Raw genomic sequence first — 25929 nt, 5'->3', positions numbered from 1 at the left:
TGAGCGGAGGGGGAGGTGGCCGGCCACTTCTCCCGCGTCCGCCATTTTGTTGCTGTGGCTTTCGGGAGCGGGCTGGGCGAAGCGGCGGCCCCGGCGGCGCGGCACTCCCGGAGGTCCGGTGCTCGGCATTGCCGCGGGGCTCGGTGCGGAGCGGCGGGAGCGCGGGACCGGCGCGCGGCGCGCCAGGAGTGACTGGAGCCTCCCCGGGCGGCCTCCGCCGCGCTCGGCTTCGCCGCCGCCACCCGGGCAGGGCCCGCTCTGCCGAGCCGGCTCCGTTGGTGAGGCGGCCCCGGAGCAGGCGGGCGGCGTGGAGGATGCTGCGGGCCCGCCGCCGGGAGGAAGGCGCGGGCTCGGCCCTGTAGACGCGCGGTGACCCGGAGGCCCGGCCCGGCCCGCAGCCGACGTCGGGCGGAGCGTCCAGCGCAAGCAGAGCAGCCGCCCGGCCGCACCATGTCCTCCGCCAGGTTCGACTCCTCGGACCGCTCCGCCTGGTACATGGGGCCGGTGTCTCGCCAGGAAGCGCAGACCCGGCTCCAGGGCCAGCGCCACGGCATGTTCCTGGTTCGCGACTCGTCCACCTGCCCCGGCGACTACGTGCTGTCCGTGTCCGAGAACTCGCGGGTGTCCCATTACATCATCAACTCGCTGCCCAACCGTCGCTTCAAGATCGGGGATCAGGAGTTCGACCACCTGCCGGCCCTGCTGGAGTTCTACAAGATCCACTACCTGGACACCACTACCCTCATCGAGCCGGCGCCCAGGTACGCGCGCAGTGCGGGTGCGGGACCGGTTCCCCACGTCCTGAACCACATGATTTTCCAGAAGGCCTTCGGAACGGAAGGTCCTGTCGGGATCTGGGTCGTGGAGTCGAGGGGTGCGTTTCAGACACGTCGGGCTGCGGGTGCCTAGTGAAATTCCACGCCTTTTGCCTTTTGTCACGCCCTCTGTTTAATTATGCGAGAGCAGGGTTTTGTTTTTGTTTTTTAAACCTTTTTGGGACCACAGACTTAGAGAACCTGCAGACAGCCGTGGCACCCACCCCCGTAAACGCACGCACGCACACACAAGTTTGCACACCATTGAAGGTCTTGGACTCCCTGCAGGCCTCTGAACTCCAGGTTAAGAACAACTGGAGTGCAGCCTTTGCAACACTCGACAGATGAAAATGGTTTAGCGTTTAGAAACAGATACCTGTAACTGTGACACATCATAAATACCCTGCCTGATGCCAAGTTTGAAATAAGTCAGGCACTTATTTTATAATACATTAACTACAAATATTTTTTAAAAAGGTGCTTTCGCTTCAACAAAGACTTTTTTTTTTTTTTTTTTTTTTTTTTACAGTTTTCCCCCAAGCCGCACCATTAATAGGCTGGAAATCCATTTGGTTAAATTCCAAGGAGGAATAAGACTAGAATGTTGCTAAAGGAAATTTCTGAATGACATTCAGTCTTAATTCCATCCTAGTTCAATTTCATTTGTGCTTTTTGTATTAAGTATAATGATTTATTACCTGTTTTAAAGTTAAGAACCCAGAGTGACGCTAAGCAGCAGGTATCCTCTTTTCATTTGATTATTTGCCTTAATGTTTTTGTTAGAGGTTTCTTTTATTTAAATGATGCCAAACTTGAGCTGAAGAAATTGCCTAGAATTAAAAATAAAAAATATTTCACTGCCTAGTTTATTTCTTAAACATTTATTTAACAAGGGCAGGGTGCTAATATAGATTCTTTGGGATAAGATGCTTCTGATTTTATAGATTGGCTGACAAGAGCTTTACTCTGAGCTTTAAATGTTAAAAGCTATTATAATTAATTAAGGAGCCCACTGGATGCTTAAGTTGCTTCTGTGGGATAGAAGTAGAGAAACAAAGCCATGACAGTGTAATGACTGTAAGATTAACTACCGAACTAAATGGACTTTTAAAATGGAGAGAAAGTGATTATAAATCAAATACTGTATAACAAAGACCTAGACATCAAGAATCTGATTGGTGAAGCTTCCAGGTCCCCAAAGATGCTGGTAACTGGATTTAGCTGGAGCACAATAGAACTCCAGCATAAGGGGTTGGAGGGGATCTTAGAACCCACTGTAATGAGATTGGAAATATGTTTAAGTAAGTGTTTCCTAGCTTGTGAAGGTGAAGTCGGTCGTTGATTTCAAGCATTTATGAAGCCATGCTCTGCGCAATGCATCGTGCTTACTTCGAGGTGGCAGGTACTATAATTCAGCTGTTTCAGAAAGTGTGGGTGAAGGACTCAGTCCCCTTCTAGAGGGAGAAAAAGGAACGTGCCTCAGTGGCTTCCTCTTCCCGCAGAACCGCCTCCAGACTTTCCATGCATGCGTGTCTTTAATGCGTGTCCTCACCCCTCGCCCTCCCCTTAGTGCAGCCCCGCTGAGAGCCATCCCTGCACACCTGCTCACACCTTTCATACCTTTGCTCAGGCTGTGGGCAGCCCTGCCCCACCTGCTTCTCACCTGCTAAGATCTTCCTGGTTGTTCCAGGGCCTTCACCTGACCCTCCCCCTCGAGTTCAGCTTTAATTATTTCTCCTCCCCTGTGCCCTCTGCCCCAGGCATTTTGCTGTTATGTAGTTTCTCTTTTTCCGTGGCATCTTGGAGAACTGTCACAGTGCTGGCTGAATTCGATTCTGACTGGGTTTACTTCGTTATACTGGGTCTGAATTGTCTCTCCTGTCCCCAAAATTGATGGATTTGGTTTGATACGTGACTGGCCTGCTGAGGGCAAGCCTTGATCAAATGCAGGAATCACTGTGATGCTTTTTCATGCCCCAAACAGGATAAATTAAGTAGTTTAGTGTTTTAAGCATCAGAACAGCTCTTGCAGCCAGAGTTTCATGTCCCCTGGCTAATAGTTCTTTTTTGGGGGTTGGAGGGCAGTCTGTTTTGCTTAGCAAAAGGCCACAACTGTATGATGCAGAATTTAAGGACTGGTGCTCTAGTTTGACCTTTTTTAATTGGAACATTCCTTAGCTTTTAATTAACTTTTAATTTTATATTTTCATTCAAATAATAATAGAGAATTCTTCCCCAAGGATAGGTAAAGATGGGTGGCAGTCGTGCTTTCTCTATCAAGGAACTTAGATTTCAGTGGAGGAGACAGATTTAAGTGGAAAAATAAATGCAATCCTTAGAAGGTGTGTAAACACTCTGAAGGAAATAAACCTGGGCTGAGCAAGTAATAGAAGGTGGTGTGGTCAGAGGGTGTGCGCCTGCAGGAGGGCAGAGAGGCAATTCCACAGAGCCCTGAGGTGAGAAAGACAGCAGTGTGCTGGGGGTGTGGTTCTTGAAGACTGGGGTTTGGGGATAGGATGGGCAAAGTAAGGAAACTGGATTTTACTTAAAGCACTGGGGGTGCCAGGAAGAAGTTTGCAGCAGGGAGTGGCCTGGGGCTGTTACTGCAATCCAGGTCAGAGTGGTGGTGACTGATGGATTGGTGGAGGCCATGGGTCATAGTTCATGTAGGCATCACAGGGACTGGCTGACAGCTGTGGTTTCTGGGAGGTAGGTTGCTGGTGGGAGGGGTGGTGAGGAAGAGAGAGGCAGAGACTCGGATGACCTGGTGTTTTTGTAGCTGTCTGTCCTCCTGATTTACCTTATAAATTGCCTTTTGAGTTTGTGGTATTCATTCTTGTCTTAGATTTTAAGTTTAACCCCAGAAGGTATGTCAGTGGCTTTTGATTTTTGAATGACCCTAAGTGACTTGCTTTCTGCGTTTGGGTATAATTTCAATATTAAACATCATTTGATAAATTTGTTTTTGTCTCCATTTTATTTGAGTATAAACATTTTTAAGATTCTGTTTATTAAGTTATAGTTAGCATTCAGGTGAGTGTTACTGTTTTTTTGCTTCTGCTTTAATAGAGGCTGTTTCCAGTTTAACAACAGAATGTTTCAGAAGGTTTCTGAGTGAATTTAGTTTAGGTATGAAATACACTTTCCCATAGTTTAGAAACTTGAAAGTGTGTTTTGCGTAGTTTGCTTTGCTTATTAAATTTCCCAGCTCTCAGTTATGTGGCTGTTTGGTGGCTAGTAGAGAAATCATGAGAAGTAAAAATTGAAAACTGAGGCAGGTTATCCTGTAGAGAAAATCTTGTGTTTTAGTTGGCAGTCATCGCATGCTACGTGGACTGGTAACATGGAAGTTGACTCAGCCATGCCTTCTGTGCACCTGAGGGTCTTCCTGGTTATTGACACTTACTGCACCTGCTACAGTCTCATGGCTGTGGGGGGATGCGCAGCCCTGAGGAGGGGCCAGCCCTGCGGAGACCAGAGGTGCCACAGGCAGCATGGTCACACCCCCCTGTCACAGCCACTGCCTGGATGTTAAAGGAACTTAAGTCTGGACTGGTAGAGTGAGGAATCAGGGAGAAGGATTAACAGTAATTTTAATTAGCATAGAATTGGGCACCGTGGGTCAACCTGTGGGTTTCTTCTTACCAGTAGCTTAAATCACCTAAATTCAGTGGAGGTGAGATACATAAACACTGACATTATGCTGGGGGCTGTTCCCGGGGCACAGAAGGTACTGGTAGCCATTTGATTTGTGGCTTTTCCTTTGTTTAAGACTCAAATTCAGAGAAGTTTTTATCTAAGAAAGAATTTTCCTTTTGATCTGAACAGTTGGACTGGATTATTTCTGTGGTTCCTTCAGGCTAAAATATTTTTGTTCTTTCTGATGAATAAAAGAGGCAGTGGTTTTAGTGGGAATTCAGGTTACCCTGGAGTCTGGGCTGAGATCATAACAAGTGAGGTGGGGCCACCAAGCGTGTGGCAGCTAGTCTGGAACAACGGTAAGCTCGGTGAGCGGTGCTGAGGTGGAGAGGCAGCCAGTGGACCCAGAGGCACACAGGGTCTCCCATCTGTAGAACAGATTTCTGCAGGGTCAGGGAATTGGAGTGGCAAGGCTTCTCTGTGTTTTCAGAAGGAACAAAAGGATGGAAACAGGAATGGCAACTGCTTCCCTGTGTCTTTGGCATTATAATTTTATTAGCTGCAATCTCAGTATATTTTGAGTTCTACCCTGTTTCAACACCTACTACTAGACTCAAGTCATAATGGAAGTGAACCGTGTTCTAGCCTTTGAGAAGCTCAGCATATTGAACAAAATAAAACAGAACACCATGGGAGCTTAAAAGCAAGGCTTGGAAGAGGAGGTGCTCTGAACTGACTCTGGAGGGATGAGAACAGGTATACGAGGGAGAAGAGATGGGACAGTGCCAGCGGGAGGGCCCAGGTCTGATCACAGGGGACAGTCCGAGAGCTGGGCAGGGAGGAGGGTGCCCAGTTGTAAAGGGGCCGTTGAAACGTTTTCAGAAGAGAATTGTCATGAATGGTTTTCCTTCTCAGAAGCTGTGGAACTGGTGGGGAGAGTCTGGGCTGTGGAACTGATGAAGGGCTGTCCCAGGAGGGCTGTGAGAAATTGAACTCAGGTCAGACGCACTGGGAATGTAAAGTGGAAACTGACACCCTGCTGGGCAGTCCTATTTGGGGAAGGGTGAGGTGTGGCTCCAAGGATGATGGAATGGTGCCTCTGATAGAATGGAGGAGAAAGGAGAGGGGGGATTGTCCTCAGCAGGAAGCCAGGTGGTGGTCAGCAGTGTGCTGAGTTTGCTGTCCAGAAGAGAGCTGGGTCTGAGCAGAGGCTGGGAGCTGGCGCAGAGGAAAGTCCTCGGGACAGAGTGGAGCCCGCGTGGGAGCAAGGGTCCTCGGTGTCCCATACCATTGAGTGGTAGAGAAGGGTCACCTACTTGAAGCACTATCAGTAGACGGGTGCTCAGCCAGTCTTCTTGGAATTGATTCTTTTACCATGTATTTTCCTTTCCAACTTTTTGTTGTGAAATCTTCCATGCATACACGAGAGTACATGTGTATGTGTCTATAATGAGGAAAACCTTCACATCCATGTCCACATTACCCCCTTTAAAAAACTAGAACGTTACCAGCACCTTTGAAACTCTCCCACCAGAAGTTGGTTGTGTTGCTTTCTTAGCATGAACAGGAGATTGTGAGCTTAGAAGGTGTTAACACTGAAGTTTAAAGGAAATGTTTTGTCTGTGGTTTATACATGAAGGTGAGAATGCTTTTAATCAGAAGACACCAAGAGCCAGTCACCAGTTAGTCATCCCAGGCTTGCTGTTCCAGAGTGCCTGGACGGAGGCTGAGATAGGGAGAGGCATAGGTCTGGGGGGGGTGTATGTTCGCATGTGTGTCTGTGTGCTGGTGCTATTTACAATCTCAATCATGGAACAGATTGCGAAATGATTGAGAAACAATGAATTGTTCCAGCTTTATGTTTCCTATTTCTTTGGGCAGTGGGGTCAAACGAAAACGTTAAGTATATCTGACTTGGCAATATCATAGTTTCATCTATGCAGTGGAACTGAGGTGTAATTTGCAGTGGATTTTGACGAATATAGGAGTGACAGAATGGGAGTGGGGGGCTTTAAAGTTATGTCAGGGATGTGGCCTGGAGATTTAGGGTATATTTGTGCATGTACAGAGGCAGGAAAGGAGCCCCAAGGACACTGGCAGTACAGAGTGGAGAAAGCGTAGGCTACCTTCCATCATTGTCAGGTTTGTGCACAGCCCTCACCAGTGAAGTGTTGAAATTGGAAGCGCGCCCTCCGCCTCTGACTCAGTGATCTCGACCAGGAAGCAGCCACCTTCCAGTGAAGAACTGGGCAGTAAACCCTTTAAGCTCTGTGGGCCATACAGTTGCTGTCACAACTGCTCAGCTCTGCCCTTGTAGTGCAGAAGCAGTCGCAGACGGTACTGTGATCTGATCAGATTTCATTCACAAAACCAGGTGGCAGGCCGGAGTTTGTGGATCCCTGGGCCAGACTCACGGGTAGTTTTTGTACAGTGTACTGGAGCTGAGAATGGTTATTACCTCTTTTTAAGGGTTATATAAAAAGAAGACTGGCAAAGACCACATGTAGCCCCCCAAGCCTACAGCATGTGGCAGCCCTTGACAGCAATCTGCCGCCATCTGGAGGGCCCCACCAGCCTGGTCCTGCTCTGTGCCTACAGAAACCAGCCCCAAGCCCAGAGCTCTGGGGTGGCTTGTCAGGAGTGATGGAGCCCATGGCCTCTGGTCTTTTTCTGATGTGGAACCAGACTACGTACAGAAACCTGTCTTCCAGAGTCTTCCAGCCTCACAGGGGCTAGTCTTTGGCTTTTGTGCATCACCCCCGTGTCTGTTCTCCTGACCCTTCGACAGCTCACCCCTTCCTCTGGACCCTGTTAGCCTCTGTCAGGCTAACATGAATTACCCTCTGTGCTCACGGTTGCCTTCTAGTCTCTGCCACTGCTAAGTCTGCAGTCTGGTGAACAGGAGCTTGGTGTGGATTCATGGTGTGTCCCAAGTTCTCAGTACACAGAGAGGCCAGTGGACACCTGGGTAAATGGATCTCACTAGTGTTTATCCTGTTGAAGCTGTCCTGGTGTCTTCACATCTGTGTAGAACTGACTGCTTTTCACTTCTCACTGCACACACAGTGAAATGACCGGCAGAGGAGGTCTGGGATGGAACCAACTGCACTGTTAGTAAAACACCTGAGATTTGTGTAGTATGACCCAGACTTTTTACAGAATCTCTCTGTGGCCTTTGAAATTGGAACAGGGGTATACTTTGGGGGAGTGAGGGTGCTGAGTCCCAGTGAGGACCTCTTGTGAACTTTCACACACATGGCATTAATTCTCCCACCCCAGAGAGACACAGGGGTGGCCCTGAGGCTGCCTAGTTCAGAGGTTGTCACCGAGGACTCCAGAGCCAGACTGCTGGTGCAGACCCAACCCTGCTTGGGCTTCCACGTCTGTCAGGTGGGGAGTATGTTACCTCCAGGATTGCTGTGAGGATTCGATGCTTTACCATCTGCCAGGAGTGCAGCCAGAGCCTGACGTCCATGTGCGTGTCAGCTCTTCCCTCCTTTTGAGGCTCGTGGTCTCTCTCCTTACAAATACTGATGCTCAGCAGTTTGCCCCTTGGTTTGTCAGGTTGTTAATAAGTAACAAGACCTTTGAGGTTGTAAATCAGGGTCCTGTTCAGCAAGGTATCCTGACTATGAAGTTGGTCATTTACATTAAAAAGATGTAAGTCTTGCCAAATTACAAAAACTGGCTTTTGGAGAGTAGCGTGGCGCTATGTACCAAGGACCATGAAAATGTTCCTGTTCTACCTGGGAATGTAGGCGTTACAAAAATATAACAGGGACCATCTGCTCAAAAGAGTGTGTGACATTGATGATGATATAGAGAGAAAACCTGGCTAGAAACAGAGCTGGTTGCAGCAGGCTTTGGGAGCAGCAGAGTGGGCAGACGCTGGACTGCCCCAGCAGAGCAAGACTAGGGCTGGGGGGAGTGGGACTGTAGTTCAGTTAGGGCAGGTCTGTGGGATTTTTTTTTCTCTTTTGTTTTCCTTTTTCTTGCTGAATGTTGTAACATGGTGACATTTCTAAAAGGAAACTTTTTTTTTAATTAAAATACTTAAACGTAGGAGATTGCTTTGTTATCTGAAATAACTTTCTAGATCATTAACAGGGAGAAAGAAACTGGCCATGGTCTAATTGAAGATAAAACAACTGTGGTCAGTGGTTAAACAGGCATATATCCTGTGCTGGCACACCCCCTTTGGGGCTGTTCTAGACCCAGGCTCTGGTAACGGTCCCGCAGGCCAAGTCACCCTGAAAGAGGTGAGGACTCTGGATGAAGCCCAGATGACTCTGATGTAGATTCTGTGCTTTCGAGGGGTGGAGGGAATGCTAATGGTAATAGTTTTTCTCAAAACTTAATGTATTTGCAACTTTTCAGGACATTTCTTAGATGAAGAGAGACCTTCTTTTGCAGGAGTGTTAGAGATGGGGTGTTGGGAAGAGCAGGGACCCCAGAGAACGTTCACCAGCATGCTGGCTGGGTCACGCTGGACCCGTGAGCACAGCAGAGGGGGTGATGTGAGGCTTGGATGGTGATTCCTGTACTGGATGCAATATGGGTTTATTTTTAATTTGGCAAGCATGTAATTCCTTTCCCGGTTTTTGTATTTTGAGGGACACGGAGGCCGTTGTCTTGGCTCTGGGTGCTTGGGAAGGCGAGCAGAACATGTGTGGTAGATTGGGACCAGGAGGAAGAGTGTGTGGTCGTGACAGGGCCCAAAGGAAGGCAGCAGCTGATCTTGCTGGAGATTTAAAATAAATTCAGGTGTCTGTATGTGTAAACAAAAGTTTCATGTAAAATAGAGATGGGGGTGGTGTGCTGTCCCTTGGGTGATTTTAAAAGTCTCATTCAGGATGTTAACTTCTCTGCATTACAAACTGCAGAGAGTAACAGTGTGACCCAGCCTCCTTGGTTACTGAGAACAGGAGAGGGGAGTAATCCATTCCAGAATTAAATGGCTTATTACAAGTTTGACCAGCATCCATGTAGAGGAAGAGTTCTCTCTTAGAATAATTCTCTTTCTCTCTGAAGGTATCCGAGCCCACCGATGGGGTCTGTCTCCGCACCTAACCTGCCTACAGCAGAAGAAAATCTGGAGTATGTGCGGACTCTCTATGATTTTCCCGGGAATGATGCCGAAGACCTGCCCTTTAAAAAGGGTGAGATCCTGGTGATCATAGAGAAGCCGGAAGAGCAGTGGTGGAGTGCCCGGAACAAGGACGGCCGGGTCGGGATGATCCCCGTCCCCTATGTTGAGAAGCTCATGAGGCCTTCTCCGCACGGGAAGCATGGAAACAGGAATTCCAGCAGCTATGGCATCCCGGAGCCCGCTCACGCATATGCCCAGCCGCAGACCACGGCTCCTCTGCCTGCAGCTTCCAGCAGTCCTGGGGCCACCGTCAACCCTTTGCCATCCACACAGAATGGACCTGTCTTTGCAAAAGCAATCCAGAAACGAGTGCCCTGTGCTTATGACAAGACCGCCTTGGCCTTGGAGGTAAAGTCTGTGGAGGCTGGTTGTCGTCCTTTGACACTTAGCTTTCCCTCTTAGTTTTAATCTTGTTTTGCAAAGTAATAACTGCTCATTTAAGGTGAATTCATGGGATGAGCACTGGGTGATTTTGGAAGATGCACTGTGAGGTTTCCACGTAATTCATTATCCTTTCCTAGTCCCTGTTTCTCTCAAGTTAGCCTTCTTGCTGTTTTCTGCTCCCAAAGCCTTGGGCTTACTCTTAGAGTTGGTTTTCTTTCCAACAAGGAAAGGTGATGGTTGAGAAAGACCCATGACCTAAAGATGAAGTCAAGCCACAGATGGACACACAGCCACTGTCCAGGTCCGTATTTCTAACTCTGTGGTCAGTGAGGAGAAATATGAATAGATGTCATAGAATTTCTCTTTAGCTGGATAGGGGTTGATTTTTAAATGTCTCAGACCTTACTTATGTGAGATTTTGTAAATTATAATAGCTTGAAATAGAACTTGAACAAGAAAGTCCTGAAGAGCAGTGTTGAGGAACCAGAGTGGGGTGTAAATCACAGAAGGTAGAAGTTTGATGAGACGTTCTTTAAGCCCAGAGTGACTGTGTATGAGCACAGACCTCATGCTGGGTCTTGGGACAGAAGGATCTTCCGAAAAATAAGTAGATTCTGAAAATTCAAATTTTTAGAAGCACAGTCCCATAGATTTTTTTTGTGCTGTTATTTTTTATTGATGTATCAAGTGCATAAAGTGAGGTGAGCCCTAAACATTATTGTATTAGAATACAGGATTTAGTGCCACAGTTCCCCAGCTCCTTCATTCATTAATAACTTCTGAAAATGCTCTGTGAACCACATGCTGCAATGTAACCATCTCTGTGACATGATTCCAGTTTCATGCTCTCCCTCAGTGCACGCTTGTTAGAGAGGCTGTTCCCTGCTCCCCCTGAGGTCAGCGTAGGGCCCCTGAGTTTGGGAGGCTCCAGGGGCCGTGCTAGAGCCCCTAGCTTTGGAGCAGCCCTCCCACAGACATACAGCTATAGTTTCCATGTGTTTCACTGGTTATCCTCAGTTTTCTTTGGCCCAGGAGAAATATCCGAGTGACTACACCTGAAGGTTTGTTTTAGAGACCGAGGTGACTTCACCCTCTCGTGTTGGCCCTGAGAAGGGAATGAGGAGCAGCTGAAGCCTATGGCCAGAGCCAGGGAGGGCCAGGGGCTGTTACACTTCCCAGGGGATGAACAGGACGAAACAGAGGAAGCTGCCTCCACAGATCTGATCCAGGCCCGGCTGAGTAGGTCTTCTGGCTTTTGGGTCCATGCCTCAGCACCCTAAAGTAACTTGGGGTGTTCTGGGCATTAAATACCTTCCAGTTTGCGTAGTGGCTTCAGCCTTTGGGGGCGTTTCCACGTCTGTGGTCTCCCCATGGAGTAGGTTGCTGGGATTCAGAGTTGGTGTGACTTGGCGTGTGTTAGGCAGCTGACCACTGGCACCACCAGGCTGAGGTCCTCAGGGGTTGAGGCTCCCAGTCCGAATTCCAAGCCCTGTAAAGAAAATCAGGAAGTGGGTTCTTACCCAAGCCAGGGTTTAAAGCCTCCCTCCGCTGATGACACCTGCCTGTTGACCTCTGGCTCTGACGTGTGCGTTTAGAACCCCCCACCTCCCGCATCAGAGTGAGCACAGGTAGTGGGGGGCCTCTGAGAGCTTGGTGTGGTGAATGGTCCAGAGATCAGGGCGTTAGACCTGGACGAGGAGAAAGAGCGCTGTGAGAGGAGTACATTTTAAGATAACCAGTGTGCTCGGCCATCACACAGCTCTTTAAGTCTCGGCTCTGAAGTTTGCCGGCTGTCAGTGAGGTCTCCATCCTGCACCTCCTCGCGACGCCAGCCCCCCTTTAAGCTGGTGAAAGATCTCAGGGATTCACCGAGAGTGGAAGGGGACCCAAGAAATAGACCTTTGCCAAGTTCCACTTCACGCTGTTTCTTATTTTGTGTGTCTAACTGAGGCTTTGGGCTCTGCTGGAAGTAAGTATTTTTGTGAATTATGTTATCTTCTAAGGCTGTTGCCTGTCTGATCTTGTTAAAAACAACTCTCTTGGGCCTGTTGCAATTAGGTTACCAGGAGAAGTGTTGAAATGAGAAAGGAGACAAATGGGGCGGAATGTGCCAGTAACCAAAGCTTCGTTCTCCCCCTTGAGATCGTGTTCCGGAGAGCAAGGGTGGCTTAGCTGAACTTCAGTTCCTGAATCATTTCACAAGTGTTTTATTTGTAAAACTTGATTTTCGAAAGAACAATTCTGCAAGTAAAGAGAGACTCTCCTCTCTTGCTCACCTCTTTTCAGGAAGGAGCTGACCTTGGGGTTTGGGCTGCAGGGGAAGCCTTGGTGCCTGAAGCCTCAGCCGGCAGGGCTCCCCAGGCCCTGGGAAGCAGGTCACATCCTGCCGGGATGTTCTCAGGTGGAGGGCGCAACATGGCCTCTCCCGAGGCAGATCGGCAGGTGGGGTGTTTAGAGCGAGGGCGCTGCTGTCGTGTGTTCTCTGACGCAGCAGGTGGGCAAGATGCAGATACGCAGTCCCATCCCCCTAGGCAGCTGTCCTACATTCTCTGAGCCGAAAAGACACCCTGGCTCTGAGCTTTGATGTCTGTTCACTCATCATCCATTCATGCAACCAGCCTGTGAGGGTGCCTTGTAGGGTCCTGCTGTCGGGCTTTCCTTCCAACGACAGATGAGACACAGACACCGGCAGTGTGATTGGTAACAGAGAAAAGGAGGGAGTGAGGGTGGTCTGGGAAGACTTCCTGGAGGTGTTGACCCTTGAGCTGAATTTTGAAGGATGATTAGAAGTTAGCTAGGCGAAGCAAGGAAGGCATTCCTGGCAGAGGGAGGAGCTTGTGTGGACAAGACTGACGCCACTGTCGCTGCAGGTTGGTGAGGGCCAAGCATGTTGGGCACAGGGCAGCAGTGACAAGAGACAGAAGCCTGGGCAGTGAGCTTTGAGGTATCACCAAAGGGCTCAGCTGAGGAGATTCAAATTCTCTTGTGTGCCCTTCACTGAGGCGTGAAATCGCCAGTTTCTCACAACTGGATGGAGGTTCTGAAGTTTGCGGGCGGGCAGTTTGTTGATTGATTTTATGTAATTTAGAGCAAGTGCTTGAGTCTCCCTGCAGTAATGTGGCTCTCAAGCACTTGTGTTCAGCACACTTTCCTGGCTAGACAAGGAGGGAGGAAACTTAGTGCCCTCAGAGCTGTTCTGGCACTAGGGTGTCTGCTGTGTCCAGGTTCTTAGTGGAGCGGTCCCTGTAGTGCGGTCCCCGTGTTGGTGATACAAGGGAGGGTCTGTGGAGCAGGTGCTGAGGAGGAGCAGTGTCCGTTTCTCAGGTGCAGGTGAGGCTTGGAGTGACCTGGGCAGGGCTGGTGGAAATCAGGGACGCCCTGCTCCTTTAGTCGTCTTTCTGGAGCTCAACTTGGTACCTCCAGAAACAGTCTCTCCTTCAGCAAATGTTTGTTGAGTGCCTGTTGTCAGGCAGGCATTGTTGCCGGAGTTTGGGGTGCAGACAGGGACGGCCCCTAATCTGTCCTTGTGGGTCTGGCGCACGGCTCCTCCGGTGGGTGACTCTGGTAGCAAAGGCGTCATTCCCTGCTGGCAGCCGGCCACCTCCATCCCCTCCTGTGTCTGCTGCACCAGTGTCTGGACCTCAGCGTGGCCCTGGTGGTGTCTCTCTTGAGCTTTCTTGTTTGCTTTTGTTTTGTTTTGTTTGGGGGTTTTCCTGGTCTTATCCCACCTGTACACTCCTGGTCTTTTACCGTCCTGGTTGTGTCACGTAGCATGCAGGTCACCCTTCAGTCTCACGTGACTGCAGACTTCATAAAGGCGCCATCCACCCCCCACCGCAGCCTCTCCTGCCCCACGTCTCTACCTGAAACAAGACAATGAGGTTGGTCTGGGTGACTCGACTTGGTTGAGCCCATGCTGCCTCCAGATACCCACTTCCCATTCCAAATCCTCATAAGCCATCCTTCTGCTAATTGCATGCAGAATTTTGAAGTTTGATTTCAGGCTCACCTTTTACATTTTATAGAAATTGCTGTCATCCCTGTTAGAACAAAAACCGTGAGACTTGACTCTTGGGTCTGCCAGTGTGCTGTGATGTAATGCTTTGTGTCAGGTGACCAGCACTGACTCTTACTCCTGCCTCCAGTGTGTTTGGTCAGTCCTTGGACACCTGTCCCCATCAGCATTAGGACATCCTTCATCTCTGCTCAGGGTCCTGCTCTAGAGACTTGCTGGTCATCCCCACTGTGGGCGTCTGCAGTTGCATCATTGAGATTTCTCCTTGGGTTGTCCACTCCCCAGTCGTGCTGAGACCCCAGTCATTGGGTTGCATCTGGTCTCAGAATCTTTTGAATTGGCTTCCCTAAGGCCCACAGAATTCCTTTACTGGCTGGCCTAGAATTCCCAGATTTCTGCTTCCACCAGAAACTAACTTTGCTTTGTTGGTTAGAATTGAATTCACATCAGCAGTTTCTTCATCATTACTTCCACTTACTGAGAGGAAGCTGTCTGCCAAGCAGCCCGAGGTTTCCCTAGTGCTGCCTGTGTTTTTAAGCTCTCCAGGATCGTCTGCGAGTTCCTCTGACTGGAACTTTATGCTCCCAGTGACGTGGGGTCTGCACAGAGGTCTGTCCAGGGCCATAGAGCCTCCCAGCATAGGGGCCTACTCTGTCTCCCGCCCCCACTCCCCTTCTCACCAAGGCCCGTCAGAGACCCACAAGCTAACACTTACCTTCTTAAATGAAGGACTTTTCATCAGGGCCGCTGGCTTCTCCTTCCCCCTTCTGTCATGACAGGTCACTTGTCCCAAACAGCATCCAGTTTTAGGAATTTGATTTACCTACGTCTTCTGTGCCAGAAGTAACGTTTTTTTTTCCTTCTGGCATTCTTACTGGGTTTTCATTAGAGAAGATCATTCTTGAAAGAATTTTGTTCCTCTTTCTTAATATGTAAATTGGGTGGGAATACCATGAAATTGAGGACCTAGTGTGGTTCAGGCAAGGCTTGTCCCAATCTGGTCCTTACCCTGAACTCAGTCTTCTGTATGTGGTAATAGCTGGGGGTAAGAAGAGCTGGCAGCGGGGGGGCTTCACAGAGAGAGTTTTATTTTATTTCTTCTTTTTTTTTTTTTTCAATTGAAGTACAGTTGATTTACAGTGTTGTGTTAGTTTCTGGTGTGCAGCAGAATGATTCAGTTATGCCTGTATTTTTCGTATTTTTATTTTTCATATTTTTATTATAGGTTATTACAAGATATTGAATATAGTTCCTTGTGCTATGCAGTAGGAGCTTGTTTTTATCTATTCTGTCTATAGTAAGTAGTTTGTATCTGCTAATCCCAAACTCCTAGTTTATCCTTCCCCCTTTTCCCCCCTGGTAACCATAAACTTATTTTCTATGTCTGAGTCTGTTTCTGTTTTGTAAATAAATTCATTTGTGTCGTATTTTAGATTTCACATGTAAGTAATATCATCCAATGTTTGTCTTTCTGTCTGACTTAGTCCACTCAGTAGGATAATTTCCAGGTCTATCCATCTTGCTGCAAATGGCATTATTTCATCTTTTTTTTTGTACATAGCTAAGTAGTACTCCACTGTATATGTGTGTATGTGTGTGTGTGTGTGTGCATGTATATATATGTGCCACATCTTCTCTATCCAGTCATCTGTTGATGGACACTTGGGTTGCTTACAGGTCTTGGCTATTGTAAATAGTGCTGCTGTGAACGCTGGGGTGCATGTATCTTTTCAAATTAGAATTCTCCCTGGCTCTAGGGAGTGGGATTGCTGGTTCATAGGGTAATCTGTTTTCAGTTTTTTAAGGAATCTCCATGCTGTTTTCCATAGTGACTGCACCAAACTACATTCCTACCGAACAGTGTAGGGGGAGGTCCCTTTTCTCCACAGCCTCTCCAGCATTTATTGTTTGTGGACTTCATAATGATGGCCTTTTTGATGGATGTGAGGTGATACTGTAGTTTTGATTTGCATTTCCACAGAGAGTACTTAGTTAATCCTCGCAACTGCACCATTTAATGCCCATAGAACTTGAGGTTTGTGTCACTTGCTGACAGTCTCACCGTCAGTGTGTGGCAGGACTAGGGCTCAGCCCACGGTCTTTCTTTAAGCAGCTTTATTGAGATACAATTAACATACACAGTTTACACACTTAAGTGAACAACTCAGTGGTCTTTGGTGCGTTACATTATTCACTTTTTTAAAATTGTGATGAAATATGCACAACGGAATTTGCCATTGTTAAGTGCGCAGTTCAGTGGCATTAATTGCATTCACAGTGTGGTGCAACCATTACCACTATCTGTTTCCAGAATTTTTTCATCACTGCAAACAGAAACTAAGCATGAAGCAGGGACACCTCAGTCCCTTCTTCTGGGGCCCCAGTGACTCTAGTTTACCTTTCCCTTGTGTGGCTCTCCCTGCCCTTGATGCCCCCGTAGATGGCATCATCCCACATCTGTCCTTTGGGTCTGGCTTGTTTCACTTCGCATAGCGTTTTAAGGTTCTTGCGTGTTGGAGTGTATATCTTCATTCTTTTCCCATCGTATGTATACACCACATTTTGTTACCTGTTCATTTGATAACGGTCACTAAGGTATTTCCACCTTTTGGTTATTGAGGAGTGTTACGAACATTTGTATACAAGTTTTTGTTTGAATACCTGTTTTTAATTCTTTTCAGTATATGCCTGACATATTGTGGTAGCTGTCTGTTTAACTTGAGGTCAGCCAAACCGCTTTCCACCGTGGCTGCACCGTTTTACTGTCCCACACGCAGCGCACAGGGTTCCGGTTCTCCATACTGTCACCAGCACCTGTTATTTGCCCTTTTTTTAAATTATAATCATCCTGCTGGCTATGAAGTGGAAGCTTGTGCGTTTAATTTGCATTTTCATAATTGCCTCTTGACCATTTTATATCGTCTTTGGGAAAATGACTGGTGGTGGTCGTACATGGGATTTTGCTTTGTTTTATGTCTTTTTTGGGTTACGGACCTCTTTGAGAATCTGGAGAACGCCATAGAGTCTTTCTCCAGGAAAACGGCATACAGTAATGTAGTTACACCCAGTTCTGCGTGTGCTTTCAGGATGTTCTCCAGGATCTGAGACCCATTTGTGTCACCCAAGTTAGGACTTACGGGTCCAGGGTTTCCTAGTGTGCTTCTGGCCTTGTTTGAGTGCATCTGAGAGTGTCAGTACGGGCACTGAAGATGGTTGGGGAGCAGGAAGCTGCGTGGCTCCCAGGACGTGGGCTGCTCCTTGACCCGGGTGCCAGAGGGTGGGCAATAGGTTATTTCCAGAGCCCCAGCCCACACGCTGGACGAGCAGAGCTGTAGGACACATTGCCAGCGCCAGGGAATGTCCCTCTTGCTCTTTACTCTTGAGTGCTCCTCACCAGACATGAAGAGTGGGACTGAGCGGTGCCCGCCGGTGTGTGCCTGATGGCAGTTACAGCGTGCACACCTCAGCCTGTTGGCAGGCCTTACCGCGATGAGGACTGTCATGGGATGACAGTAAAGACAGGGCGTGAAGAATGTCCCTGACCTGTTGATAGTGTCAGCCACATCTTCCAGGCCTAGGGTGATCCTTGAACCCAGTTTATACTCAGCCATTTCAAGATCAATCTGCCGTCCCAAGTGAGGGCTGCTCTGGGCACAGTCCTTCTCCCAGGAAGCCAGAGAAGGGGCCTAGGACCAGGATTGAGAGCCACATGGCTGCAAAGCTCCTGGCCGTTTAGGGTCTGAGTCCGGGCACTCTTCAGGAGAGTCATGGAATGAGCTGGGCCACAGCCAGGCCCAAAAGTGTGAGTGGCAGGAGGCATGACAGGGCTGGGGTGTGCCTGTAGACATAGAAAACAGCATGAGGAGGGGTGGGCTATGCTCTGACACTTGGGACTCCTGAAAGGCCAGGAAGGCCTTCCCGGTCAAGTGGCCACCTGGAGTCTCCCAGCCCTCCTCCCTCCAGGTTCTGCTGGTCAGGGTTCCCACAGGCGGAGCAGGAGTTCTCGCACTGTTTTTGTCCTCTACAAAAACAGCCATTTGTGGAGTATCTGCCTCGTCTGGACGGTGGATTATTGACTGACTGTCTCACAGTGGAGACAGGCTTCGTTGAGGTTAGGACTGCAGTGGGTATGCAGCAGATCTTCCTGGACTGATCCAGGAGGATCATGCAGAGAGTGTGCCAGGAAGACCGCCAGGGGGTGGGTGTTGATGTTTGGGCAGTTTCCAGCGTCGGCCCCGTTCTCTGTGTCTTCCCACTTTCATCCCCAGCTGCTCAGGACCGTCACAGTAAGTTAGGACCCCCGTTTCCAGGCTGCCCTCATCCTCTCTCCTGCAAGGCATCCTTCCCATCCCCTCGTCCTTGCTGAGAGGACCCTCACTCCTGACTCCTGCAAACCCCCGTTAGTACAGAGCTTCTCCCTGCTGATTCCACTACTTCCCCGAGGCCAGGGGCCAGCCTGGCGGGGGCAGGAGCGTGGGGCCGGGGGGCTGGGTTCTGTCCGGGAACCTCAGCTCCAGTAACAGCTACCATTTACTTTGCTGGGTGTTCTGGTTAACAGTTCCACATAGTACTTCCTTTAATTATTGCAAGAACCTTTCAGAGTCAGAAGGAAGCTGAGACTTGGACAACCCCAGCAGTGTGTCACAGACACTGAAGGTGGCAGAAGCAGGCATCCGTCCAGCCCTGCCCCGCTCCGAGGTCCCCAGCGTGCATCAGCACACCCCTCTTCTCAGCAGGCAGACGAGACTGCTTACATCCTGCTGTGGTAGCTCTTAGCTCTTAGCTGTAGATCGGTCTGGTGTTCGAGTTGTGGCCAGTGCACAGCAGAGAACCTAGCTGTCTGCAGGGCCACCACCTGGAGACCCGTCCTGCTCATCGTCTGCACGTGCAGCTTTATGAGGGGCTTGTACGGGGTCTTGGGTTGTCCTTAAAGCTTGTTTGACTGTGGTCAGGATTGCTTATGTTTCTTCAACTGAGAAACAAGAGCAGAGGTCAGGTTTCTTAGGACCAACTTGGCAATTCTGGGCAGTAGCCTGGAATGTGATTTCATTTTAAGATGTGCAATGGTATAATTGGGTTTCCAGAACATCACGTCCTTGGATCTGTCATGTACTCGGTAGCTGGGAGAAGGAAGCCATGTGATTGCAGGGGGGGCAGAGAAGCATGAAATGAGGTGGGAGCCCCATGAGGCGGTGTTGGAGATAGGGTTTGGTTGCTGTTCCCATGCGGAGAGGAGGTGTTGGGCTGAAGAGCAGAGCGTGACCCAGTTCTGTGTGTGTTTTGACGAGGTCTGTCTCTGCTGTCCTTGGGCCCTGGTGCTTGTCACTTCTGTCCCCAGAACCTTGCTGCTCTGCTGTGCTCTGCCATCTGTCTCCAGGGACATCAGCCTGTAGCTTTTTCTCCTTTCCCTGATTCTGCAGACTTCTCTGAAAACTCATTTACAAGAGACGTGTCACGAGGAGTGCAGAAATAGCAAAGCACTCTCCCTCTCTCAGAGATGCTGTCAGGGTGTGGAGGGGGCTCCTGGCCTCCTGACCTCACAGAGCTTTGCTCTCCGAAGATGCCAGATAGGAAGTACCCATCCGGCAGGTGGTTTGCAGAATGTCACCAAAAAGAGGGGCAGAGCAGCAGGGAGCGAGAGGGAGATGACATCTCGCATTGCGGATGCTGCTGAGCATCCAAGGTAGAGGACCAGACGGGCCATTGACCTGGACCTCCAGAGTCTTTGGTGAAATGGTGGAGCAGGTGTCAGGATGGCAGTCAGGATCTGGCTGAGGGAGAGGAGGGCTTGGAGATTGGGCTGAAGGGCTGGGCTGGCAGAGCCAGGCAGTGAGAGGCTGCAGGGACCCAGAGGTGGGGGCCTTTGCAGGAGGTCAGGGCTTGTTCCTGGACCCCAGACAGGAGAGACTCATTCACCTAAGATGTGGGAAAGGCTGCCCATGACCAGGTTCTCAAGAAGATTGTCACATGTCAGCCAAAGCTAAACATGTGAGGCAAAATTCATGCTCTCTGGGCCTCTGGTGTCCAGTTGAAAATAGAGAGGTCGCAGGGTAAAAGACAGTTCCCAAAGTATTTCCTGTAGGGCATTAAATGAATGGGGTAAATAAGAACGTTGATCCTGAGGAGAAACCATTGATCCTGACACTGTTGGCCCAAACTGCATCACTTCTTTTAGTCTGTTATTCTTGCCTTAGTCTAGGGGAGGGGGGTAGTTTTTGTTTTGTTTTGTTTTTAAACATTGGTCAGAGTCGGATCTGGCTCCGAGTGCAGGCCTGCCTAGGGCTGCCCAGGTACCCTCAGGCCGTCGCCCCCATGTAGATCCCACCTGGGTGTTAGCTCACCTGGTCCCTCCCGTCCTCAGCAGTCTCTATAGGAACACACCTACACACCCTCTTCCTGTCCTGGCCTTTTCGGGTGTTTATTTTAATACACTGATCATATTGTATTTTCTGTAAGTTAATTTGGAATGATGCCAGTAGTTTTATATCTGAGTTTTCATTTCTTTCCTACTTCATTGTTTTAAAAATAAAGACGGATAGGGGAGGGTGTAGCTCAAGTGGCAGAGTGCGTGCTTAGCATCCACAAGGTCCTGGGTTCAATCCCCAGTACCTCCTCTACAAAAAATAATAAATAAACCTAATTCTCACCCAGAAACAAAAAATAAATTAATTAAAAATAAAATAAAGATAAGTAGTCATTGTCTTAGGTGAAAAGGAAATGAGGAAAGAATATGATCATATGTTGGAAAGAGAGGCTGGCCAGTGACACTGCCCACATCGGTGGCCTCACTGTGCTCCAAACACCAGACGGCAGGATCCAGCACCGAAGATTATAGAGGCCGCGGGTCTCGGGGAGTTGTGGGGGTGGGGGTTGAGGGGTCCAGCTGCAGAGCCTGGGTTTGTAGCATCCCAGGAGCTCCTGCTTGCAGAGGATTCTCTCTGCTCTCTTAAGCCTGATCTTAATTTTGTGTTAAATGTTTCATTATCATGTCCTAAGTTTGTGCTTAAATTTTTTTTAATGGAATAAGACAATCAGATTAGGCACAAATCATGATTCCAGATTTCCACTGATTTCAGCTTCCAGCTTTGTGATTTCTGCAAACTCTCTCCTGTAACTCAAGATTCTCATTTGCAGTAGAGCTTTCGTTATATCATACCTGAAAAATGTCTTCACTAGAAACAAATACGATTATAATTTGAGTTTTCCTGTTTTGTGACTTTTGTGTATAGATAAAGGAAATCCAAATTATAAAATTAAATCATTGGTGCACTAAAAGAATATGATTTTTTTCTTAATTATCAAACATTTGTGTGAATATCCTAGTCTTGAATAAGAGAGACATTTTTCTTTTTGCCATCTGTGAATAAAAACATTGTTACTCGGAGAAGGGAGTAGTGCTTGAACTCCAAGCACTAATTGTAAAACAATGTGTATTTTAGAAGACTACTAATGACATTTTAAAACTTCATTCTTGTATTAAATCAATTTATTCTCTCCCCTAAATTTTTATTTCCTTTTAACGCAAAACTAGAGAAAACTTGTCTTTTCAGTGGTAGTTTTAAATTTTAATATTTTTAAAGTTGAGATTTACAAGAATTACTTTAAAAGGCATGGGGGAGCAGTCAGCTATTGTAATGGGAAGAAAACGTTGGAAATAACATAAGTGATAGATACGGTCTTGTGTTAACCCCCAGCATCTGGCTCATTTCTGAATGTACTTCGTTGCAGGTGGTGAGAGGGGCCTCTTACCCTTTCCCTTGCCGTCGGGGGGCCTTCAGTCAGACGGGCCGGGCAGGAGGGTTATTCCGAGGAGAGTGGCCACAGAGGCTGCTCGCAGGGCAGCACGCTTGACTGTGCTTTCAATTAGAACTGTTGTACAAGTTTAATAAATTGGGGTCCCTGTCTGACATTTGCTGGACCCTTAAAACACCTCTTTAGAGTTCTGTTGGTCTCCAGGCAATTTGAAAACCATGCCCAAGTTAGAATCCCTGCCCCTCCTCGGTGAGCAGAGGCAGCCTTGACCAGTACCTGTCCTCTGGCAGCGGGTGAATTCCTACTACCCTGTGGTTCAGAGTCAGCCCAAAAAGATGTTCAGAACTGGGCTTCCTTCCCCCAGCGACTGCCCTGCGGAGGGAACATCAGGCCAAGGAGGCGGCTGAACGTGTATGGCTGTGCTGGCACTTTTCTGATGCACCTTTCTGTGTGAGTGAACTGCTCCTGTGAGCCAGGTGTTCATTCTGTCCCATACGAGTCAGTATCCAGTTCAGAAAAAGGAAGAGCTGTGCTCTGCTCAGAAGCTGAGCGGTACCCGGGCGTGTGGGTGGTGCTGTGTATCTTTGGCATGGCCTGAGTCTAAGTTTGAGCACTGAGAAAAGTGAGTGAGTCCTAAGAACAAAAGGTGTCGGTTCCTCTGCGTGGGACAGTTTGGGTGATTTAGTTTTCGGAGAAATTGGTGACTTTGGCTTCTTCCTCCCCCTTCCAGGTTGGTGATATCGTCAAGGTCACGCGGATGAACATCAACGGCCAGTGGGAGGGCGAGGTGAATGGGCGCAAGGGGCTCTTCCCCTTCACGCACGTCAAGATCATCGACCCTCAGAACCCAGACGAGAACGAGTGATGGCTGCTGCCCTGTGCTTGCTGCTCGGTCGTCCTGCGCGGAGTGTCTCCTTGGACGTGGGAGAGCGTCCTCTGGGCAGGTCACACGCGCTACCGACGTCCAGCTCCTGCAGTGGGCAGTCTCACACACATTGGAATGCTCTCAGTGGCTGCCCGGCATTTGTATCATAGTCGTGTTGTCAAAGAGTAGCCGACCTTAGAGTTCTTTGGATCATAAACTGGAAACCCTGGTGGAGGCACACACGTGGGGGACTTGGTGGGGCTGGGGCTTCCTTCTGGTCAGTGCCCTGCCTGTCCCGAGGCCTGACTGCGGGTCCCAGGGAGCTTGAGCCCACGCAAGGCATTGTTGGCTGTGAGCACAGAGCCAGGCCAGCTGCCAGTGTGGTTTTCCTGGAAGAGCAGAGGAAGTGAACCTTAAAGAAGAGGGAATTCTGCCCTAGACTCCCCAAATCTGGCTTTTCTTTTTTTCTTTCCTTTTTTCTTTCTTGCTTGGTTTGGTTTTGGAAGACTTAATTAATGAGAACTGTGTGTTCTGAGCAGGTTTTTAAGTAGCAGATTAGGTTTTTGTGATGTTATAAGGGGTGGCCTGTGCCTCTGAGCCTCTCACCTGGAGCCGCCACGACGAGAGCACGAGAGAAACAGCCCTGAAGGGGGCCTGTACCGCCCAAATCACAGACAACAGCAACAGAGACCGGCTGTGTGCACAGCTCTTGGATTGCGTTGTCCCCAGAGGCTCCAGGGCCAGGGTGACTTGCCTTGTTGGCCAGTGACATGCGGAGCACGGGGCCGGCGCTCTGTCCAGCCTTTCAGTGACTGCAGCCCTTTGCAGTATAGGACCTCGGGTTCTTTGCAGTGGAGGTAAAGTGAATCTTCCAGTTCCGCTTACTGAGGCCCAGTCCTCAGGCTCACCAGGTTCCCTTGGAGACACTGCTGCCACTGCTCCTGGTCCCTGAGCCCGCAGCTCTTGCAGGAAAAGGAAACTGGTTGACGCATTTGGTGTCTGTTGTTTCCCACGTCACGTGCATCATTAACCATTTAGCAACATGGTGTCAGCAGTTTCCGTTGGCTGAACGAGGCCTAATCACACCAGCCGGCTAGCACAAGTGTGTGATTGGGCCTGCGTCCACAGCGCAGAGCAGACTGGAGTTCTGGAACTCCTCCCTCCTGGACACTGGTGAAGACAGGCCTCAGCTCAGAATGAGTGTAGCAGACCTAGACGTGTAGCAGCAGCCTGATAATTAGTAACTGTCACTCAGCATTGGCTGTAACCGCGTTCTGGCTCCCAGGGGTCTTAGGGTTTAGGATTAGAGCAATTATTCTGGTGATAGAACCAGCAGGACAACCAGTTTTCAATTTCTCCCTTTATTTTAATTGAACTGTAATTGATTCCCAACGTTGTTTCAACGTTGAGTTTCTCTTTAATCAGATGTTCCATCACATAGGTCACCACATTAAAGAGCCTTGAGAGTGTTCTGTGACAAAGTCAGTGGTCAGTTGGAAAAAATATCCCTGTCCGTCTGCAGTTTTCCTGAAAGAGGCTCCTCCACAGGCTCTTCCTGACTAGTGAGAACCGTGCCACCTCCTGTTGCAAGGGTGCCCCGCAACGAGGGGCACATGTGTGGTGAGGCCACACGGTGCCTGGAAGCACCGCTCGCCCTGGGGCCCGTGGCCCACTACCCTAGGGCCCCTTGCGGCTGCGGAGCATGTCCCTGCCCAGAGTACAGACCCAGGCCTGAGAGCCACATCCAGCTGAGTGACTTGGGCCTTTCAAGGACAGCAGTCAGCTTTGAGTACGAGGGGTTTCTGGCTGTTTTGGAAAGCAGGGCTTCCTTTCAGCCACGTCTGCTGACGGTCAGTAGCAGGACCCGGCCCACGTGGGTCACTTCAGAATCAGACCTCCACACATCTAGGCTGGCTCCGTGCAGCTCTGCGCAGTGCCTCAGCCGTGCACCCCTCGAGGACGCCCAGGAGATGAGATCAGAGCCCGGAGGAGGGGAGCCTCAACTCCGAGTTCTCCAGACGTGTGCCAAAACTAGCACCTTTCTGACTTAGAACCTTACTAGTTTCTAATGAGGCGGGGAAGTTCTTCTTTTCACACTAAATACACAAAAAGCGGTACCCCGCCCCGGCTTGGGCCCGGGCTCCCTGGCCGTCTGGGAAGCCTGCTTCAGGGAGTGCTTCGAAGCCCCAGGGGCACCACCTACCTGCCTAGGGGGCTGCCTCTCTGGGGCTGTTCATTACTACTTGCTCTGCTCACTGTGTCACTTAAGAGCATACATGGGTGTTAAATTAACACACTTGGGAAGAGAGCGGATCATGTACTGAAGGGCATTGATAGTCTAACGGGAAACTTACCTATGCTGGGAAGGATCTCTGACCCAGGAGTAGTCCTTGTCACCTCTGCCCGGGCAGGGCCACCTGACGAAAGTTACTCAAGAGGAGGATGCATGGGCTGGCTGCCACCTGATGACTGTCACCCAGACAGATGCCTCCTGCGCTTGTGGTCGGGAGCCTGCATGGAGGGCGGGGCAGCTGCCCACTGGGAGCCCGCGTGCCCGGCCCTGCACTGGCTTCTACTGCAGCTGTTTACAGGCAAGGCGGGCCAGGACCCACGGCCGCTGCTCTTGTGGTGTTTGCTCAGAGGAACATGAACATTTTATTTTTGAAAAGGGATGATGTGTTTTTGTGCCAGGTGTTTATAATTTAATCTTTTAATAATATTATGTTCATTAACCTCTTAAACTGAGTGGAATCTGAATTGTTTTAACGCCGTACCTAAGACTGATGCTTTCTGTGGCCACCACTGAGCTCCCTCAGCCCCCACCCTCTGGGACCGGCGGCCCTTGGTCCCGTCACTGCTGTGGGTGTGCCCTACAGAGTGAGAGGACAGTCCTCTGAGGCGGGGTCCTTGTCTGCGGGGGGATGGTGGCCTTGCCTCTCAACGGTCTTCACTGTGTGTTTTAAGATGATAACAACACAACACAAAACTCCTTTGACCTGTAACTTAAAAATCATAAATTTCAGGCAATATTTTCTGTGTAAGCTTTTAAAATTATTTTTGGGGATCATAGCTTGTTTTATTTTGTGCTATAAAATTAACAGTATTAAATGACTTATATTCTTAGAATATATGGAGTGTCTTTTCTTGCCAGATCAGTGCCTTTTTATTTTTGTATTCCATTTTACGTTTCTGGTCCCGGCGTCAGACCCTTGTTCCCATGGCCTGTTTGTACGTTGTCTCAATAAAACTTGCATCAGCTGGTGGTGGCGCGGCTTCGTGTTTCGGTGTCTCCTCAGTGCTGCCTGGAGGC

The 25929-nt window shown here is 49.2% G+C and overlaps 1 protein-coding gene across 1 annotated transcript; it reads left to right on the top strand.

Annotated features, from left to right (window-relative positions):
* CRKL (CRK like proto-oncogene, adaptor protein) lies at positions 1–25890 on the top strand. Its single transcript, XM_010987337.3, has 3 exons — positions 1–761; positions 9486–9951; positions 22485–25890. The coding sequence occupies exons 1-3, from the start codon at positions 451–453 to the stop codon at positions 22617–22619; spliced, it is 912 nt and encodes a 303-aa protein (XP_010985639.1). The 5' UTR covers positions 1–450; the 3' UTR covers positions 22620–25890.
* Positions 25891–25929: the final 39 nt, after the last annotated feature.

This window comes from Camelus dromedarius, chromosome 31 (assembly GCF_036321535.1).
Source record: "Camelus dromedarius isolate mCamDro1 chromosome 31, mCamDro1.pat, whole genome shotgun sequence".
Lineage (NCBI taxonomy): Eukaryota > Metazoa > Chordata > Mammalia > Artiodactyla > Camelidae > Camelus > Camelus dromedarius.
This window is presented reverse-complemented; position numbering and strand designations above follow the sequence as displayed.

Bases quoted from the DNA above. Each gene is read 5' to 3' on its own strand.
- CRKL (XM_010987337.3), top strand. From the start codon at position 451: ATGTCCTCCGCCAGGTTCGACTCCTCGGACCGCTCCGCCTGGTACATG. The intron at 762-9,485 runs GTACGCGCGCAG...TTCTCTCTGAAG, and splicing joins CTCATCGAGCCGGCGCCCAG to GTATCCGAGCCCACCGATGG. The intron at 9,952-22,484 runs GTAAAGTCTGTG...TCCCCCTTCCAG, and splicing joins AGACCGCCTTGGCCTTGGAG to GTTGGTGATATCGTCAAGGT.